General features: G+C 65.2%; 4 protein-coding genes across 4 annotated transcripts; 1 reads left to right on the top strand and 3 right to left on the bottom strand.

Moving 5' to 3' along the window:
• The first annotated feature begins 3,627 nt into the window (after positions 1-3,627).
• LOC131478945 (transaldolase) lies at positions 3,628-10,357 on the top strand. The gene is made up of 8 exons (XM_058659608.1): positions 3,628-3,780; positions 6,093-6,216; positions 6,801-6,908; positions 7,188-7,319; positions 9,369-9,544; positions 9,631-9,828; positions 9,906-10,051; positions 10,189-10,357. Exons 1-8 carry the CDS (start codon positions 3,684-3,686, stop codon positions 10,219-10,221), a joined length of 1,014 nt encoding a protein of 337 aa, XP_058515591.1. The 5' UTR covers positions 3,628-3,683; the 3' UTR covers positions 10,222-10,357.
• A 746-nt stretch (positions 10,358-11,103) lies between these two features.
• GATD1 (glutamine amidotransferase class 1 domain containing 1) lies at positions 11,104-13,548 on the bottom strand. The gene is made up of 8 exons (XM_058659614.1): positions 13,433-13,548; positions 13,215-13,291; positions 12,975-13,080; positions 12,777-12,884; positions 12,353-12,447; positions 12,167-12,260; positions 11,701-11,809; positions 11,104-11,616 (listed from the first exon to the last, which is right to left on the bottom strand). The coding sequence occupies exons 1-8, from the start codon at positions 13,494-13,496 to the stop codon at positions 11,610-11,612; spliced, it is 660 nt and encodes a 219-aa protein (XP_058515597.1). The 5' UTR covers positions 13,497-13,548; the 3' UTR covers positions 11,104-11,609.
• Positions 13,549-14,521: 973 nt separating this feature from the next.
• LOC101524297 (cell cycle exit and neuronal differentiation protein 1) lies at positions 14,522-15,551 on the bottom strand. Its single transcript, XM_004599877.2, has one exon. It carries the CDS (start codon positions 15,483-15,485, stop codon positions 15,042-15,044), a length of 444 nt encoding a protein of 147 aa, XP_004599934.2. The 5' UTR covers positions 15,486-15,551; the 3' UTR covers positions 14,522-15,041.
• Positions 15,552-17,293: 1,742 nt separating this feature from the next.
• On the bottom strand, positions 17,294-20,015 carry LOC101531865 (mitochondrial glutamate carrier 1). The gene is made up of 9 exons (XM_004599202.2): positions 19,929-20,015; positions 19,708-19,833; positions 19,551-19,606; positions 18,957-19,047; positions 18,633-18,751; positions 18,300-18,474; positions 18,051-18,205; positions 17,884-17,959; positions 17,294-17,804 (listed from the first exon to the last, which is right to left on the bottom strand). Exons 1-9 carry the CDS (start codon positions 19,946-19,948, stop codon positions 17,651-17,653), a joined length of 972 nt encoding a protein of 323 aa, XP_004599259.2. The 5' UTR covers positions 19,949-20,015; the 3' UTR covers positions 17,294-17,650.

Genomic DNA, 20,015 nt, shown 5'->3' with positions numbered 1-20,015 from the left:
CCCAGGAGCGGGCCCTGCCTGCCTCTCCCTTGTCCATCCCGCTCCGAGCCACCCCTTCATCCCCCAGGGGGCAGCCTGGACAGGGGCTTGGAGACAGGCCTTCAAGGAGCAGGATGGAGTGGACACGAGGGGGGCCACCCACACCCACCCCGCAGACCCTGGTGTCAAGCTTCAGGCCTGTGCAGTCCTGCCTGTGGCCTCCCCTTCTCCATCCCTTCCCATCATTAAACCTAGTCTCCCAGCAGCCACGTGTCTGTCTCCCATGGGGGTGCGAGTCGGGCGGGAAGGGTGGGAGGGGGCTGAGTCCAGCCTCCCCAGCCTGAACTCCAATCTGAACACTAACCCTTCATAACCCTAGCCCCAACCCCAACCTCATCCTGCCCTCCGTGGAGGTGGCTGTTAGCGCCCTCTGCTGACCCTCTGCAAGCTGCGGCGGGCATCCCGCATTCAGGTGGGGTGGCCAGCACTCCACCTATCCAGGGTCGGTCCAGCACCCCTGCCTCTGCTGGCGCAAAACCTCCAGCTGCTTCCCCGGCCAGTGCTCCCGAGCCCTGTCACCACTTTGCAGATGGCGGACAGCCAGACGTCGGTCCTTGGTGTTGCTGCCTGGCTCCGCTCACCTCAGTCCCTCTCAGAGCAGTGTCCATCCAGGCCTCCCTGGCCAGGTGTAGGGGCTGCCACAGCGTCCGCCGCAGGTGGGGCACACAGGGCCTGTAGCTCCTTGGCCTGTGGCCACCTGCCAGAGGCCCCAGGGTGACTGTCCTCAGCCGCTCACTACCAGAAGGCCCACCCTGGGGCCTGGGGGAGGGCATTGTCCACTCGAGGTTTGAGCTGTTGGCCCCAGAGCTCGGGGCAGGGTGTGGAGGAGTGGTGGTGGCCGGAGCTGGACAAGGCCTCTCTGTGCTGGGAATAAGTATGTCTTTGTGGCTGTCATTGGCTGGCCCTTGGCTGCCCGCACCCACACAGGTCTGGCCGCTGCAGGGAGTGGGGCATGGTCTTAGGTGGTGTAGCTAGCCAAGCGGTGGACAGGGGTGAGGGGAGGGAACATGGTGGCTGGGCGTCCTTGGGCATCCTGGGAAAAAGTGGCCTATGCACTCCCTCTGTGTGAGGTCCAGCCACCCACTCCATGGAAGGAAGCAGGGGTCGGGGTGAGCTGCCTGGAACCTCACAGCCAACTGGTCCACTGGAAGAAGCAGGGGTGGGGGTGGACATGAGTCCAGCACAGCCACAGGGGTGTGGGTGTGCCTGCATGCCTGTAGCACTGGTGGGCATCGCATATGGGCACCAGATCCTAGTCCTGGCTGCTCCACTTCCCATCCAGCTCCCTGCTTGTGACCTGGGAAAGCAGTGGAGGATGGGCCAAAGCCTTGGGACCCTGCACCCGTGTGGGAGACCTGGAAGAGACTCTGGGTTCCTGGCTTCGGATCAGCTCAGCTCAGGCTGTTGTGGCCATTTGGGGAATGAACCAGCAGATGGGACATCTGTCCATTCCGTGGAGCTCTGACTTTCAAAACAAAAATTGTAAATAGGCGTGTGTCGGACGATGGGGGTGGCAGGCACTGGAGAGTACCCATGGCACCGAGGCTGGGGCAGCAGCCCTTCCGGGAGGCGGTCAGCTCAGTCTCCCAGGTACTGCCTCCACGGTGCCCACTGTCTGTGACACCTGTGCACCTGGGACAGCTGCGGTGCACTGACTCAGATGGGGAGACCCTGAGGCATGCGGTGTGGCCAGGCAGCCATGAGGAGAATCCCAGCTCTTGGGCCCAGGGGATTATATTTTATATTTTATCTTGACTATGTATGTATTTTTTTTTTAAGATTTTATTATTATTGGAAAGCCGGATATACAGAGAGGAGGAGAGACAGAGAGGAAGATCTTCCATCCGATGTTTCACTCCCCAAGTGAGCCGCAACGGGCTGGTGCGCGCCAATCCGATGCCGGGAACCAGGAACCTCTTCCGGGTCTCCCACATGGGTGCAGTGTCCCAGTGCATTGGGCCGTCCTCGACTGCTTTCCCAGGCCACAAGCAGGGAGCTGGATGGGAAGTGGAGCTGCCGGGATTAGAACCGGCGCCCATATGGGATCCCGGGGCTTTCAAGGCGAGGACTTTAGCAGCTAGGCCACGCCGTCGGGCCCAAATATGTATGTATTTTTATTTGAAAAGCAGAATTACAGAGTAACAGAGATGGCCTGGGTCTTCCACGCAGATGCAGGGTCCCAGCACTTGGGCCAGCCTCTGCTGCTCTTCTAGGCAGGGGTGCCTCGCTCCTCTTGTGCTTGCCCCAGGAGGCCGCCAGAAGCAGGGGACAGACCCACATAGTATCGCCCTTAGGTTATGGTCCACATAAAAAGGGGCTTTGTTAAGGGGACTTGCAGGTCGGAGGTAACACCATCCCGCACGGAGGGAAGCCCATGTGGGCACCGTGAGCATTCCCGGGGTACAGAACATCCCAGACCAAGAGCAGGCCACGGGTGCTGCTGACCAACCACAAGCTGGGACAGAACTAGCCATGGGCCCCCTCAGTCGTGGCTTCCGCCAGCATCGCATCCCTCCCCTGTCCCAAGCAGCACAGGAAGCGAGGTGCTATGACGGGTACCTCCCCTGCCTTCCCCAGTCAGCCCTGTCTGGCCTGGCCAGTTCCTGGAAGCTGCAGCCACTGCCCGCAGGGTGGGGCTGCCTGCAGCCTGGGCCAGCGCCAGGCTCAGTCAGGGCCAAGGAATGGCTGTCCACATCTGGGGTCCTGGGGAACTGGCCAGTGCAGCTGGCTGAAACCCACCACATCCAGGTAGCTGCTGGGGAGGGGAGTGGACGCCTGCGTGTTACGCACCCCACCCATCTGCAGTGCCAGTCATTCAGCTTGCCGGCTGGGAGGGTCCCTGTACCCACTACAGAGTGCCCGAATTCAGCCTGGACCAGCCCTAGGCATCGCAGCTACCCGGGAAGTGAACCAGCATGTGGAAGATCTTTCTCTCTCTCCTTTCTCTGTCATTCTGCATTTCAAATAAAATAAACAAATGCTTTTTAAAAAAGTAAAAAAAAAAAAAAGATTGCTGCTTTGTGGTGTCTGCAGTGGCTGGCCGGAGCACCCTTGGTGGTAGGTGCCGTGGACCTGGGAGAACCCACATGCGAGGTGACCTGGGCCTTGCAGTGGGTGCTGGCACCCATGGGAGTCCACTGGGGCTGGTGACAATGCTGCTCTCACCGCTCTTTTAAAAAAAAATTTAAACATGTATTTTTTTATTTGAAAGCATTTCAAAGGAATAGTTGAGCTGGTTCACTCCCCAAATGGCTGCAGAGGCGGGACTGGGCCAGGCTGAAACCAGGAGCTCCCTCCGGGTCCCTATGGGTGCAGGGTCCAAGCTCCTGCTCCACGCTCGCTGCTTTCCTGGGTGAGCAGGGAGCCGGTGGAGCTGGGTTTCGGTGCTGGAGCAGCCGGGCCCTCCGGCCTTGCTGCACGTGCATAGCCGTGCACCTTGCACCCCGTGGGGCGGGGCTCTGTCCCCAGGGGGCGGGACTCAATCTCCAGGGGCGGAGCTACATCTTAGGGGCGGAGCTTCGTGCTCCTCCCTCCCGCTCCGCGCTGCGATTGGCCGGCGGCGCGGGGCATTGTGGGCCGGTGCACCCGGTCTTCCTCCCGCCGCTGGCGCCGCCGCCGCCGCCGCCGCCGCCGCCGCCATCATCATGTCAGGCTCCCCGGTGAAGCGTCAGCGCGTGGAGTCCGCCTTGGAGCAGCTCAAGCAGTTCACCACCGTGGTGGCCGACACGGGCGACTTCCACGGTGAGGCCGCCGCGGGCAGCGCTCCACGCCAGGCCCGGAAGGAAGCGGAGCTGGGGCTCCCTGGGCACCGAGGGGGGCGGCGGGCAGGATCGGAGGTCAGGGGTCAGGGGCAGCAGGCAGGGGCCAGCAGGCTGGGACAGGGGGCAGCAGTCAGGGACAGGGGGCTGCAGGCAGGGACAGGGTCAGGGGTCGGGGGTCAGCAGGCAGGGACAGGGGGCAGCAGGCAGGGATAGAGGGCAGCAGGCAGGGTCAGGGGTCGGGGGTCAGCAGGCAGGGACATGGGCAGGGGTCAGCAGGCAGGGGTCGGGGCAGCAGGCAGGGTCACGGGTTGGGGCAGCAGGCAGGGACAGGGGTCGGGAGCAGCAGGCAGCGGGGAAGGTCTGCACGGATGCCGGCCCTGGACACCTGGCAGGCGTGCCAAAGTCGCCAGCACCGCGGCCCTGAATCGGACAGCTGAAGGAGCGGGATGGGACCGAGGTCAGGGGGCGGGGGCAGCGCACAGGCAGCCGGGACACCCTGTCTTTGCAGCTCTTGGTGGCCCTGCAGCTCCTGCCCTGGCTGGGTGGCTGGGTGACCCTGAGGGAGGAGTAGGGGTGCAGGGTGGAGGAGGGGCGGCTCCCAGGTTGATCCTGTGAGGCAGGGGGTGTGGGCGCCTGATGAGGAAGTGGCTGCCTGCAATTCTGCTTTCTCACGGTGACTTGAGAAACAGCCTGTGGCTGAAGGAGGCTGTTTATCTGGCCCAGAGCGATTAGGCCGATTAGGTGGCCTCAGAGATAGCCGGGTATGTGCAGTGTGGGTGCCTGGCTAGGCCTCAGCTCCTGTGTCCTGGATGAGCCCTGGTGGCTGACAGCTCCACCCCTGAGTCCCTCTGGGGACCCCAGCATGGGCACGTGGGCCGTCTGCCTGTCAGGGGAAATGCAAGCTTTGGAGAATATTCCAGTGAGAGTCCTGGGCTGCAGGATCACTGCTGATGGCTGCCCTGGGGGGCTCTTCCAGCTCTGCCTCCAGCGGTGGGGGTGCTGCACCCTGAGGCTCAGCGGCTGTCCCTGCTGACTCTTGCTGAGTTGGGAAATCCACCTTGTCACCATTTCCCGTGTGTTCCAGCTGGCACACCAAGCCCTGAGAACCTGCCCCAGGCCCCGGGGAGGGGGACACAGGAAGACCTGTGGAGGGCGGGGGAGGACGGGCGCGTTGCGCGTTGACTGCCAGATCTCCGCCTGCCCCCACCAGTTCAGCGCCGGTTCCTGTCCCGGCGGCCCCCCTTCCCATCCAGCTCTCTGCCTGTGGCCTGGGAAAGCAGCCAAGGACAGCCCACGTGGGAAACCTGAAGAAGCACCTGGCTTCCACCTGGCCGAGCCCTGACCAGAGTGGGAGAGTGGACCAGCAGATGGAAGACCTTTCTTCCTTCTCACTAACCCTGCCCTTCAAATAAATAATAGGTCTTTGAAAATAAACAAACCAACCAACTGGGGAGGGGTCCCCTCAGCCGGTGTGTCTGAGCTGTGGTCTGCTCTGCTAGCCAGGGCCTGGTGGCACCATGGGTGTGTCTGAGCTGGGGTCTGCTCTGCAGCCAGGGCCTGGTGGCACCATGGGTGTGTCTGAGCTGGGGTCTGCTCTGCCGGCCAGGGCCTGTGGCACCATGGGTGTGTCTGAGCTGGGGTCTGCTCTGCCGGCCAGGGCCTGTGGCACCATGAGTGTGTCTGAGCTGGGGTCTGCTCTGCAGCCAGGGCCTGGTGGCACCATGAGTGTGTCTGAGCTGGGGTCTGCTCTGCAGCCAGGGCCTGTGGCACCATGGGTGTGTCTGAGCTGGGGTCTGCTCTGCAGGCAGGGCCTGGTGGCAGCACGGTTGTGTCGGTGGTTCTGTCAAGGCACGGAGTGCCCCAGTGCCCTGGCACCCCGAGGCTGCTCCTGATTCACAGACACTCTTAAGTGCTCTTTCTGCCCCAACTGACTTTCTAGAACACTCGCCTGTTCATCCTAGATGTGAGAGGGCAGTGGACTCAGCGGGCAGGGCTGGCCGGGAGCCAGAAGTGTCCCTCTGGGTCCCCGCGCGGGGACTGGGGCCCAGGATATCCTGCACTGGTTTCGCAGGCCACAAGCAGGAGCTTCCGGGTCTGAAGCTGGATCTCAGCTTGCTGGCCCCTGGGTCTGCTTGGCACAGCCAGGGATGTAGCCTGTGGCCTGCGGTGTGACACTACTCCAGCTGCCCTGGCCAGGCCTGTGCACTGAGGTCAGCTTGGAGGCGTGGTGTCCATGTGGTGTGGCGGCTCATGGCCATCCCAGCTGACCCCATCTGTCTATCCTGTTTGCAGCCATCGAGGAGTATAAACCTCAGGATGCCACCACCAACCCCTCGCTGATCCTGGCTGCAGCACAGATGCCCGCCTACCAGGAGCTGGTGCAGGAGGCTGTGGCCTATGGCAAGAAGCTGGGCGGGTGAGTGCAGGCCAGGCCAGGCCAGTTGATGTGTGTGTGTGTGTGTTCCTGTAATTGCCAGATAGCTGAGTGTGGGCCGGGCCCTGGGTGTGTGCGCATGTTTGTGCCAGCCTATGCCAGGGCTCCCCCTGGGGCCAGGCTCTTTCTGCCCTGCCTGACTCCTGAAGGAACTTCCCCTGAGCGCCTGCGTCCCTCTGCTTATCAGGCTGTGAAGGTATGAGTTAGCTCCCATCCTCCAGTCCAGCCCGTGATGGGCCCGGCTGAAGGTCTCGGGCCAGCACCTGCCTCCCCGGGCACCGGCTGCCCACAGCTCCCAGTGACCCTGGACCAGCGTCTGCCTCCCCGGGCACCGCACTGACCGCCCACAGCTCCCAGTGGCCCTGGACCAGCGTCTGCCTCCCCGGGCACCGCACTGGCCGCCCACAGCTCCCAGTGGCCCTGGACCAGCGTCTGCCTCCCCGGGCACCGCACTGGCCGCCCACAGCCGGGCTCTGCAGTGCCTGCCCTGCTCGCTGTCTTAAGGGCTCGCAGAACTGTCCCGTGGGTTTGAATTGTTTTTTGTCTCTTTTCCATCTGGGTTGCAGCTCACAAGAGGACCAGCTGAGAAATGCCATGGATAAGCTCTTTGTGCTGTTTGGCGTCGAGATCCTGAAGAAGATTCCAGGCCGTGTGTCCACAGAAGTAGATGCAAGGTGCCTGCCTTTCTGGCAAGAGGCACACTTCTGCCTGGGCTGAGTTGTGGAGGTTGAGCCTGCGACTGCCTCGTGACGGATCAGCACCAGGCCAGGGCTGGCTGTCGGGAACACTGGCAGGCTACGGGACCCAGGAGGGCACTGTATCCCGAGGGCTGGTTTTCAGCTGCCTGAAAAGGGCTTTGTACCTCTCCCCATCCCTTCCCTCCTCCCCGGGCCCTGCTGAGCCCCTGGACCCTTCCCCCAACAGGCCTTGCTGACTCCCTCCCCCACCCCCAGGCTCTCCTTTGACAAGGCTGCCATGGTGGCCCGGGCCAGGCGTCTCATCGAGCTCTACAAGGAAGCTGGAGTCAGCAAGGAGCGGATTCTCATCAAGCTGTCCTCCACCTGGGAGGGTATCCAGGCGGGAAAGTGAGTGCCCTGGGAGGGTGCCCTCCCTGACAGCACTACACTGTGCATATGTTCGTCTCCCAGCTCAGGCCCCCGACGGCCAAAGTCAGGGGCCCCCCTCTAGTCGCCCATGTGGGTGGAGGGTCCAAGGCTTTGGGCTAGAATTGGTGCTCTTATGGGGTACTATTGCCACACCCTTTAGTTTATTTTAACACTGTTTACATAATTGAGGGTTCCATGCCCTTGTGAGCCTCTGAGTAGGGTGGGGAAGGTCAGATATGGAGGAAGCTGGGTGGGACACGTTTCACACGTGAGGGGGATGGGGAAGGGACCCCTCCCTCCTGTCAGACAGCATCAGCAGCATCAGTTGGCCCCATTGTAGGGAAGTGTCCCAGGAGTGTTACTTGAGTGGTTTTGATAGTTCTGAGAGGTGGTTGGCTTCGTCCTGGTAAGGTTGAGAGAATCTTTCTGAGGTGTGTTGGTTGACAAAGCCCACCCTAGTGTATCCACAGACACACTAAGCTTGCCGCAAAGCTTGGCCAGGGGAGTAGTCCAACCAACCCTGCACTTGATGTTCCCTGTTGGCCTAGATGAGCTGACCATCGTGTCCCCTGCGTGCCACTCTGCTGGCAAGTGTCAGCCTGGACCACAATACCCTCTTTACAGGCTCAAGATCTGGGACTAGGAGCGGGCCTGGCAGGGGAGCTGCGGGCACTGCCCTGCTGCACTGCAGCTCCCACTGGCAGGAGAGCCCAGCCTGGGGGGCAGGCTGGTCCAGACCACTGACGTGTGTGCCGGATGAACGCTGCAGCTTCCGTGGCATGCTTGAAAGCCAGATGCAATGTGCTAGACTAGGCTACAGAACATCCCCTGCTGAAAAACCAGGGCTGGGGGCAGGCCTGGAGGAGGTTGTTAGGGGTTACTCTGCCCAGGCCACAGCACCTGCTGGTATTAGTGGAGACTGGGTCTTGGTGGTATGTGTGTATGTGGGCTGGCACTCATTGTCCAGTGTTTACAGACCACATGCCATGGGTATGCATGTCCCTGGACCCCAGCACTGACCCGTCCCTGTCCCTGTCCCTGTCCCTGTCCCCCCGCAGGGACCCCAGCACTGACCCGTCCGTCCCTGTCCCCCCTGCAGGGACCCCAGCACTGACCCGTCCCTGTCCCTGTCCCCCCCGCAGGGACCCCAGCACTGACCCGTCCCTGTCCCTGTCCCCCCCGCAGGGACCCCAGCACTGACCCGTCCGTCCCTGTCCCCCCGCAGGGACCCCAGCACTGACCCGTCCCTGTCCCTGTCCCCCCGCAGGGACCCCAGCACTGACCCGTCCCTGTCCCTGTCCCTGTCCCCCCGCAGGGACCCCAGCACTGACCCGTCCGTCCCTGTCCCCCCGCAGGGACCCCAGCACTGACCCGTCCCTGTCCCTGTCCCCCCCGCAGGGACCCCAGCACTGACCCGTCCCTGTCCCTGTCCCTGTCCCCCCCGCAGGGACCCCAGCACTGACCCGTCCCTGTCCCTGTCCCCCCCGCAGGGACCCCAGCACTGACCCGTCCCTGTCCCTGTCCCCCCCGCAGGGACCCCAGCACTGACCCGTCCGTCCCTGTCCCCCCGCAGGGACCCCAGCACTGACCCGTCCGTCCCTGTCCCTGTCCCCCCCGCAGGGACCCCAGCACTGACCCGTCCGTCCCTGTCCCCCCACAGGGACCCCAGCACTGACCCGTCCGTCCCTGTCCCCCCCGCAGGGACCCCAGCACTGACCCGTCCCTGTCCCTGTCCCCCCGCAGGGACCCCAGCACTGACCCGTCCCTGTCCCTGTCCCCCCGCAGGGACCCCAGCACTGACCCGTCCGTCCCTGTCCCCCCGCAGGGACCCCAGCACTGACCCGTCCGTCCCTGTCCCCCCGCAGGGACCCCAGCACTGACCCGTCCCTGTCCCTGTCCCCCCGCAGGGACCCCAGCACTGACCCGTCCCAGTCCCTGTCCCCCCGCAGGGACCCCAGCACTGACCCGTCCGTCCCTGTCCCCCCGCAGGGACCCCAGCACTGACCCGTCCGTCCCTGTCCCCCGCAGGGAGCTGGAGGAGCAGCATGACATCCATTGCAACATGACACTGCTCTTCTCATTTGCTCAGGCTGTGGCCTGTGCCGAGGCGGGCGTCACGCTCATCTCACCCTTTGTGGGCCGCATCCTTGACTGGCATGTGGCCAACACAGACAAGAAGTCCTACGAGCCCCTGGAGGACCCTGGTGAGTAGCCGGGTGGAGAAAGGTCCGGGCTGGGAAAGGGGCCGGGGAGAGCTGCCCTGAACCGGCTCCGGCTGGCTGTGCCACAGGGGTGCAGAGCGTCACCAGGATCTACAACTACTACAAGAAGTTTGGCTACAAGACCATCGTCATGGGCGCCTCCTTCCGCAACACGGGCGAGGTCAAGGCGTTAGCCGGCTGCGACTTCCTGACCATCGCACCCAAGCTCCTGGCCGAGCTGCTCAAGGACACCACCAAGCTGACGCCCATGCTCTCAGCCAAGGCAGGTGAGGCCCGACGTGGCCCCCGGGAGCCAGGCCCTGAGGGCAGCGGGCAGGCATACAGGGGCTGTTCTGTGTCCCAGCCCAGGCCAGCGACCTGGAGAAGCTGCACCTAGACGAGGCTGCCTTCCGCTGGCTGCACAATGAGGACCAGATGGCCGTGGAGAAGCTCTCCGACGGGATCCGCAAGTTCGCTGCTGACGCTGTCAAGCTGGAGCGGGTGCTGGCGGTAAGGGCGGGGCACACACATTTACATAAACACACACTGCTGAGGGTGCGAGGTGGGTGGGTGCTGCCGGCGAGGCCTGGGCACACAGGCGCACGGTCACTGCCCGACTGACCTCGCTCACCCCGGTTCCCCTCCAGGAACTCATGTTCGGCACCGAGAACGGCAAGTGAGGCGCCCGAGGCGGGCCCTGAGGTGCCCTGGACGGGCCAGGACGAGGCACGCGTTTCTTCGCAGGTGGAGCGGGGTGGATCATGGGTTTCTGATTTTATGTAAATTTTGCCTTGTGCAGTAAAGCAGTCACTTTTCCTGGGCTGTCCCACTTCCCCCCCTCCCCCTCCCCCTCCCCATGGCACCAGGTAACCAATGGGCAGCAGTGCCCACCCCGCCGTTCTGCAGGCACTAGGACCCAGGTCCGGGTACTAGTGGGCTGGGAGAGGAGGGAATGGGCCTGGGGGTGCCCAACAGTGCCAGAGCATGTCGGGGGGACAAGCCGAGTCCAGGCTTCTGCAGGCGATACCTGCCTGCCCGGGCCTGGTGCTTCCCCACACACTGGTGGAAGGGAGGGTTCAGGTGGAGAAGCCTTGGGCCCAGTGGGTCTGCCCCTGGTTGGCTGGGAAGGCCAGCAGGCCGTGGCCCCCACCCCATGAAGCCGTGGCTGAGGTACTCCTGCCGGGAGGCAGTTCTTCAGCCAGGCTTTGTGGACAGCGGCCTGGCCTGCACAGGGCACAGCTGGAGTGCTTCCTCTGCCCCCTGCCTTCCTGGCACAGCTCAGAGTATGCCCGTACATCCTGGCAGCAGCTCTGTCCAAGTGGTCCCAAGACCCATCAGTGGACGCAGCTGGCGACACAGGTCCCAGTGGGCCTGTTGCCATGAGTGGGCCTGCAGGAGCGTCCACAGCCATGTTGGGGGGCCTCACCCACTCAGGTAGGGCTTCTGACTGAGGCAGGTCCTTCACCTTGGGCGCTGGCCTCTGCCCCCAGGTGGCTCCCACCACAGCCCTCAGGCGCTGCCAGTTCAGGCTCCCCATGCGAGGAAGCCTGCCTGGTCTCGGACAGGAGCCTGCACAGCACCACTTCTAGTCTCTGCTTTTTTCATCTTTCTTGTGTTTTAAACGGGGCTGGGTCCAGAGATGTCTGAGAGCACATGGGGGCAAGGGGCTGGTTCTTCCTGGGTGGACAGCGGGACAGTCACCAAGGGCCTCCTACCAGGTCGCCGGTACTGGGTGTCCCTGGTCAGGGGGATGGGGTATAAGGGGCTAGGCCTGTGGACGGGCTTGGTCAGGCCTGAACCTCAGCAGGGAGGCGGCCCCAGCCCCAGAGAACTGCAGGTACTCTGGCATACAGCAGCACAGGTCTCGGGCCCCACATGGGGCTGGGCAGTAGCGTCCCTGTTCCGAGTCCCTCGCGGCCGACCTCTGTGGACTTATCACATGCGAAGCCAGACGCCAGGGCTGCAGCTTCTGGAAGCTCCTGCTCACCTCGGGTCCCTGGGCCCCCTCCCGGGGCTCCCCTGAGACAGGGGTGTTAGGCCATAGTGGGTCACTTCTGGCTGCCTCTGCTCATTTCCTATGGGATTGCACAGTCAGTCAGGGCCCAGTGGCCACCCCAGGGCCCCACCCATGAGCCCTGCAGGGACCACATGCTGCTTACCGGCTACACAACAGCAGCAGGTTCTGCACGGCGGGCACAGTGGAGTTGGCATTCTGCCCGGTGACCAGGTGGCGGTCCAGTACCACATGCACAGCCCCAGGCTCACTGGCTGCAGGGCGAGACAGGCTTCAGGCTGGAGCCCATCCCTGGCCAGCAGGTGCCCCCAGAACCTGCCCCTGTCAGCAAGTGCCCCCTTGGAGCCCATCCCTGGCCAGCAGGTGCTCCCAGAACCTGCCCCTGTCAGCAAGTGCCCCCCCTGGAGCCCATCCCTGGCCAGCAGGTGCCCCCCTGGAGCCAATCCCTGGCCAACAAGTGCCCCCCTGGAGCCCATCCCTGGCCAGCAGGTGCCCCCAAACCTGCCCCTGTCAGCAAGTGCCCCCCTGGAGCCCATCCCTGGCCAGCAAGTGCCCCCCTGGAGCCCATCCCTGGCCAGCAGGTGCCCCTCCAAGCCTAGTCTCCTGCTCACCACTGAAGCCAGCACCTGCGTCCTTCGCGAAGTCCTCCACAATGAGTGGCAAGCGGGCGAAGCCGGGCACCCTGACAAGCTCGTACACAGAGGGCTGGGGCACAGGGACTGAGCTGGAGCCCTGCCCAGCCCACTCCCAAGGGGGGCCCACCCCCACCCCAGGGTGGGCCACGGGAAGGGTCTCACCCCTGTCAGGCTGTAGCCGCGGAACACCCAGGACCTGTCCTCATTGGTGGCACAGCACAGGGCCGCTACACCGTCACCCACGGCACAGATGGGCTCTGGAATGGCAGTCGGGGCTGAGGGGGTGGGTCCCCAGCTTGGACGGGCCCAGGTCGGCTGACCGCAGCTGTGATGACCCCTCTTCCCTTCCCGTGGGCTCTGCAGACTGCACCAGGCGGTCGGGGACCTTCACGCCTGTGCAGGTTCTACTGGGCCGCCAGGACACAGAGGGGCCCACTCTGCCTTCACAAGGGTCCCGTGTGAGAGCTAGCCCTGACCTGACCCGACACCCAGTCAGGATGCTCCGGGCAGCACCATGGGACCACAGTGGCCCCCGGGCAGCCACACCCGCCCACTTGGCCACCAGGTGGGTCCCCGGATCACTCACTGCCCTCCGCCTGGAAGTGCTGCAGGATGCGGGCCAGGGAGCCGCTGCTGGCCAGATCGGACAGCGCCCCCGGACAGCTTGGAATCAGCAGCGCGTGATACCTGGCTCCTGGGGAGGATCGCGGGCTGCGGTCAGCCTCCAGGGTCGTGGCCCGCGCCCTGCCCGGTCCTTCCCGGGATCGCGGGCTCCCCCACCCACCATCGATGGACTCGAGCTTGGCAGGGCTGGCGTAGGCCTTGAGGCGGAAGTCCTGCACCCAACGGGCGTTGCTCTCGGACACGTCCACGAAGTCCACGGCTTTGCCCTGCAGGGCCGGACCCCGGGTGGTCACCCCCGCCTCCCGGGGACACCGAGAGGCAGCCCAAGTCCCCCCGCCAGGGGCACCCGGGCAAGCAGGGAAGACCCCCCAGCCTGTGGGACCGCGGCGTCCGAGCTCACCCCCGGCGTGGCCACCTGCAGGTTGAAGGCAGCGCTGGCCAGCGAGAAGCAGTGGAGGAAGGACTGGGCGGACACGCCTGCGGGAGGAAGGGTCCCGGGTGGGCGCGCCGCCGAGCGCACACGCGGAAGGGAGGCTCGCTGCGCGCGGCCCCGGAGGTCACCGCGGCAGCAGGCCCGGCCCGGCCCGCACCAGCCGCTGCCCGCCGCTCGGCCCTCACCTTCCGCGGCGCCGCTGGCCACGAGCAGACAGGCTGGCCGGCTGGGGAGCCGCTCGGCCGCCATGGTCAGCGAGGGTGCGGGCGCATGCGCCTGGGGCCGGGCGACGGGCAGGATGCGCGCATGCGCCGAGCTCGGAGAGCCGGACGTGGGGTGCCTTGGCCGGGATGCCCGGCACCCCTGGCCGCGCCTGCTCGCAACCCGGACGTGGGGGGACGCTGGCCGGGATGCCCGGCACCTCTGGCCGCGCCTGCTCACAACCCGGAGTGCCAGGGTACCCCTCTGCTGTCTCTAACTTGGCCCTGGGCTCCCCTGGCCTGTTCCAGGCAAGAATCCGGCCCAGCAGGGCTGCTTGGCTAGGCTGGGAGTGTCCCCACAGCTCTCCAAGCTCACTCCTCAGGTAATGGGAGGGAAGGGAGGAGCAGGTCCTTGTGGGCTGAGGGGCCCCAGAAGATAGCCAAGTGCTGGGACCCCTGGCCCTGTGCAGCCTTGTCCTTGCAGCAGCTGGGCACTGAGCAGCAGGTGCAAAATTCTCTTTCAAATTATGAAATAAATCTTTAAAAAATACACTGACAAAAAAGGGCTGGTGTAGGAGGGGTGGTCTGGGGCAGGTGGTAGGTGCTGTCCCCTTCTGCTTGGGCCCAGATGGACACAGGCTGGGGTCTCTGAAGACAGGTTGCAGGAGCACCCCAAGGAAATGCCAGGGACACAGCCCACCATTGGGAGCACCGGCAAGCCTGGCCTGCTGGAACCTGCCTCCCCCTCCCCAGCTCCAGGAAGCGTCCTGCTGCCTTCTCCCATGCCCTCCCTGGTCTCCATCCACACCATGGCAGGGAGCCCAGGCCTAGGGGTCAGTGCTGCAGAGGGGCTATGCCCACTGGGCCCAGGGCTCCCAGCAAGGCTGAACCCATCAGGTCAAAGGACACTGGCTGGGGAACAGCCAGGACACAGGGTAGGGGTAGCGTCCCCACCTGTTGTCCCTGAACGCCCAGGGTGTGGTTGCATGTTCCTGGGAGGGGAGCCCCTCCCTCCCAGTGCAGGTGAGAGCAGTGTGTCAGCCCCTCCCCCATGTGCAGGCGAGAGCAGCCCAGTGTCAGATAACAGAGTTTATTTCAGCCCTGGCTTCCCCTTGGGCAGGTTTCCATGGGCACCAGACAGGTGTGGGTGGGCAGCCCCTCCCTCAGCGTCCAGTGCCAGGTTGGGACCACATGTGCCTAGAGGCTGGGCAAGGTCCCCCTGCAGGCTGGAAGAGGCTGTGGGCGTGGGTGCCGGTTGCCAGCCAAGCGGTCTACTCTACCAGAATTATTGCATGTATACGCTTGTGAGACAAGGGGCAGGAAGCAGTCGGGGAGCAGGAGTGAGGGGTGTGCGCTGCGGGGCAGGCTCGCTGGAGACACAGAGCAGGAGAGGGACGACTGAGACAGCCACACCCTTTAATGCCCTGGGCCCTAAGCAGGCCAGCCCACCTCCAGTGCCCAGGCCGGACACATGCTTGGCTCCCTGCAGCCTGGGAGGGGCGTGCTGGGGCGTGTGTGCACGCGCGCGTGTGTGTGTGGCGGTCAGCTCTGCATGCATTATGCTCCAGCTCGGTACAGGAAGTGGCGCTGGGCATCATTTCTTCCGGGCCAGAAAGGCCACCCCTAGGATCAGGGCCACGGCTGCCACAGCCACACCCCCGGCCACCAGCAAGGGAGTCAAGTTCTCCAAGGGCCAGGCCCGGCCCCCTGAGGCGCTGGCCACTGGCTCTTCTTCTTCGGCCCCATCTGCAGGGCCCTTGGGCTCCGGGGATGCCTCAGGGCTGCCAGGGGCCACAGGGGTCGGCTTCAGGTTGCTGTGGTTGTTCAGAAGAGCAGGGTCGGCCTTGGCTGGGGCTTTCTTGGTGGCTGCTGAGGCAGGAGTGGGCGGCCCCTGCTTCTCAGCCTGCCCCTCCTTCTTAGTGGGCTTGCCCGAAGTAGCCTTGCTGTCACCGGCCGGGGAAGCCTTGGCCTCAGCGGTGGCCTGGGGCGCCTTGGTGTCAGGCTTGGGGCTGCCGGCTCCCTTCCCTCTAGCCTCCATGCCGGTGGTGCAGCCGGTGTGTGGGATGGGCAGTAAGTTCAGCACGGCTGGGCCCAGAGCATGATATGGGCCTGCAGGAGACACATGGGGCGGGGGCAGGGGACAAGGATTCAGCTCCCGGGCAGCCCCCACCTCTTGAGCCCGGGAGACCCCACCCGGCTCTGTGCTCCCATCCCTCCAGTGCGCGTCAGACCCCTCTCCTGCCTGGCCTCTGCTGGCTCCTGCTGCCCCAAGTTGTATGCCGGCTGTGGCCATACATGGGGGAGGGCAGGGCACGGTACATGCCCATATCCTTCTGGCTGGTGCTGGGCAGAATGGGCAAGCTGGCAGCCGGGGGCTGTTGCTGGGAGTCGGCCCAAGGCCAGGGGACCACACAGACCCAGCAACAAGGCCTCCCGGACGGCCTCCTCTGCCGGGAGCTCAAGGTCAGAGAGTTCCTGCTGTCCCCTGGGAGTGTTTGTCGCGCAGGTGGGCACAGGGGCGTGGAGATGGGGCCCAGACCCGGCCATGCAGAGCCCGGCGTTCCTGCAGCCCAGGGACCACCTGTCAGCCTCCGGTGGGAAGATGGGGCCAGTCTGCCAGGCCACGCTCAGATCTGCCACCCCTTGCTGAAGGTCACCTGAAGGTCGCAGTGTGAGCAGGGCAGGGTGTCCGCCCAGAGGCCTGGCCGCTGCCCCACGTCCCAGGGCCCGACGGCTGCCCTTCCCCCGCCCCGCCCGTGGGTGCCCGGGGTGCAAGGCGCAGGGCTCCGTTCCCTCGACTCCCTCCGTCCTGGCTCGGGCCTCCCTCCAGCCGCCTGCCGCCTCCCGGAGCCGCAGGGCCCCGCCGAGCCCCGCGGCCTTCCAGCCCGGGCGCCTCCCTCGGCGCGCCGGCCGCGTCCCCGCCCGCCGCCTTACTGCGTCCTGCGGCCCCGCAGCGCTGCGCTCCCTCCCGCCGGCGCGTCTGCGATGCGCGGAGCCCGGGAGTTGCCCACAATGCACCGCGCAGGACCGGCGGCGCATCCGCCCCGTGGGCGTGGCAGGAGCGACGCAGCGGGGCCCGCCCACCTCAGATGACCCGGGCTCCGCCCCTAGAGGTGTGGTTTAGGCAGCTCTGAACGCCCCGGTTCTGCCCCCCCATGGGCGTGGCCCGAGCGGCTCCGTGGGCTGGGTTCCGCCCCTAGAGGCGTGGCTTAGGCAGCTCTTGCCGCTCCTGCCCCGCCCCCCGTGGGCGTGAGTCTTTGATGGCCTGGCTCCGCCCCCGTGGGCCTGGCCCGAGTGGGGCGTGGACAGACGTTTCCAGACTCTGGGGGGGTTCCTTGGAGGTGGCCAGGTGACCATTTGGGCTCCACCCTTCCCGCTGCACCCCTACACACAATTCTGAAGCCAGGCATCTACCTACGTAGAATATTTATTTATCCTCTTACATGACAAGACACAAAAGTTACTTCTTAAAACTCTTCAAAGGAAAAAAATAGACTTCTATAAGCAGCAGCACAGCTTCCAAGGTACAGGTGTTGCGGCAGGGGCAGTCCCGGGGCAGCCGACAGCACCAGCACGTGGGGACACTGAGCAGCACAACCAAGAGGCGGGCACGGGGCCCAGGACAGGGAGCGACAGGCAGGGCGCCCACCTGCCCACTCCCAGGGCGAGGGCCAGGACGGCGACATCTCTGGACTGGGCTGGGGCAGCCAGCATACGGGCTCAGCCATGGCGCTCCTGAGGGGCCTGGCCAGCGGAGGGCTGGGGGACACACCCTTCACATGTCAGGGTCCCACAGGGTGGGCGTGACGTCCCTCTCTCCTCCAGGGCCACCCAGGAGGGGGCTGGAAGGTGGACGGACAGACGGACGGGGATGGGCGCAGCAGGTTCAATAAATAGGTTTGTGCCGGTCCCCTGAAGGGTCACGAGGACCTCAGAGATGAGAGCCGATTGGCTGAGCCACCTGGCACAGCCCCGGCGGGAGCCCCAGCAGAGACCAGCTCTGTCCCTGGGGCGGCGAGCCAGACACGACTGGGGCAGGGCTGGCCGGAGGAATGTCAAGATTTCCACATTTTTCTACATAAATAGGACGCTGGTCCCTATGCCTGGGCAGGCGAGGCTCGTGGGAGTGCCACCCGCGTGGACCCTGCACCACTCACCCCCAGGGTGGGGGTACTCCCTGGGCTGGCCGCTGCATGGTCCGGCTCAGGCCTGGCGGGCCGGCAGCAGCCCCAGGAGGGACTCCGCAATGCCCAGGAAGTAGACCACCTGCGCAATGCCAAACAGCGGCGCGATGACCAGGGCGCGGCAGTAGGCACCCTTGAGGAAGGCCGTTGGGCCCTCGTGCTGCCAGATCTTCCTGTGGGGCAGAGAGGAAGGTCAGGCTGCTCAAGCCACGCCCCAGCCTGCCCGCCCGCCCGCCGTGGGGCCCGGCCCACCTGGCACAGTCCACGATGCCCGAGTAGGTGTCCTCATTCACCCCACGCTGCAGCGACTGTAGACGCGTCTTTACCACTGCGAAGACCGGCAGGTGAGCGAGGGACCCCCGCTCCCCCAGCACACCCCTTGGAGTCCCCCCCAGGAGCCCCCGTCCCCCAGCACTGACCATCACAGGGGTTGACGGCCACCGCGGCCGCGCTGCCAGCCACGCAGCCGGCCAGGAAGGACACGTAGAAGGGCGACTTCTCCTCACCCGCCGGGCACCCCAGCTGGTTCAGGTTGGCAAAGAGGGGGAAGTAGACAATGGAGAAGGGGACGTCCCTGTGGGGGGGAGGGAGACCCCAGGTGACCCTGGGGGCAGCAGCAGGCCGGCACCCCTGCCCTGTCCCCCGCACCTGAGCAACACAGTCCCCACCTGAGCAGCGTGGCCCCCAGGCCCTTGTAGAGGCCAGCGATGCCGTGGCTCCGCAGCAGGTCCCGGGTCAGCTGGACAGCCGTGGGCCGGGGCGCAGCGGGGGCCTCCACTGAGGGCTGGACGCCACCCTGGGCCGAGAGCTGGGCCTGGGCAGCCAGGATCTTCCTCTGAGCGGCTGGGGAGAGGGGCTGCTGTCACTCCTTGGAAGGGCTGGAGCAGGGGCCAGGCAGCTGCCCTCCCCAGCCCCCACCCCCAGGCCCGGCCCCTCACCAATGCGCCCCACATCCTGCAGCTGCCCTCCCCAGCCCCCACTCCCAGGCCCGGCCCCCTCACCAATGCGCCCCGCATCCTGTAGCTGGATCTTCAGCATCTCCATGGGCGTGGTCACTATCACCTGGCACGTGCCCGCCCCACAGCCGGCCAGCATCTCCTTGGGCAGGGTCAGCGGCTGCCTGGCACAGTGGGGCGGGGCCCAGTGAGGAGGGGAAGATCAGTCCCCTCCCCAGTGAGACCCACACTGCACTTGGGGACAGCAGGATCGGGGTGTAGGGGTGCCCTCCCGGCAGCTGACAAGACCCACAGAGGACTCGGACAACTGCACCTCTTGCGCTGAGTGCCTAGAGTTACAGAGGACCAGTCCCACCCCGGGCCTCTCACCCATCCTTGGAGAGCTGGTATCGGAAGAAGTCGTTGGCTGCCAGTTTGATAGCCTTCTCGGGGGTGACCAAGGTCAGGTTCACGGCGGCCCCTGTGGGCCACACAGCGCTCAGGAGGGCGAGGGGCAGTAGACGGGCTCAGGGGCTCAGGCTGGAGGCCCGGTCAGCGCAGCCTCTTGGCTGGCACAGCCCCATCCTGGCTGCTCTCTGCTGCCCGCTTTTGCCCTCTCACCCACATTCGGGTCTGGCTGGTGCCAGGGGGCGGGACTGGCAGGGCCAGTGCAGTCGGGCATTCACCCCCGCTTCCACCTCCACTTCCCCTCATCTCCGGTGCCAAGGGCCAAGGACGCTGGACCCCAGCGCCCAGGGCTGCCGGCTTCTGGGCGAATCCCGGCCTTGTTAGTCCCTAAGCTGCTTTGCCGTGATGACAACCCCCCCCCCGTCTCCAGGCACAGATGGGGTCCTGCCTGTGCCAGAAGGCGAGCGGGGGGAGGCACAGAGCCACGCTGGGCACCAAGGGCCTAGGTGGGCCAATGACAGCTGCCACTCAGCAGGGACCACCCCTCCCCATGCACCCTGCAAGCCCCAGCCTCACCCCGGTACATCCCGAAGTAGCCCTCGGACCGAATGGTCTTGATGAGGCAGTCGGACCTGTGGCCAAGAGGGATGAGGTGAGCTGGGGGTTGGCCCCAGTGTAGGCTGGGGACCCGCAGTGACGGTCCTCCCTACTGCCCCACCTGCCGGGTACTCACATGCTGGCATACATGCGCTGGCCATTCTGCTGGTTCTGCAGCCGCGTCTTGGCCAGGTCAATGGGGAACACGCAGGTGACCCCAATGAGGCCCGCAATGCCACCATTGATGAGCTTGGCGGGAAGGCTGTGTGGATGGAGGGGGTGTCAGACCCACTCCCTGCCCTGCAGAGGGGCCTTGGGAGCCAGGTTGGGGGTGCGGGATCCAGGGGTGGGGCTCACCTGATCTGTTTCTCAGCCATTGAACCCCAGCACGGCACGACCAACAGCAGAAGCCAACAGCGAGGGCTGAGGGGGCAAGGTGGCAGA

This window comes from Ochotona princeps, unplaced genomic scaffold (genome assembly GCF_030435755.1).
Source record: "Ochotona princeps isolate mOchPri1 unplaced genomic scaffold, mOchPri1.hap1 HAP1_SCAFFOLD_148, whole genome shotgun sequence".
Classification (NCBI taxonomy): domain Eukaryota; kingdom Metazoa; phylum Chordata; class Mammalia; order Lagomorpha; family Ochotonidae; genus Ochotona; species Ochotona princeps.
The sequence above is the reverse complement of the archived record's forward strand: the minus strand, read 5'-3'. Positions and strand labels throughout refer to the sequence as shown.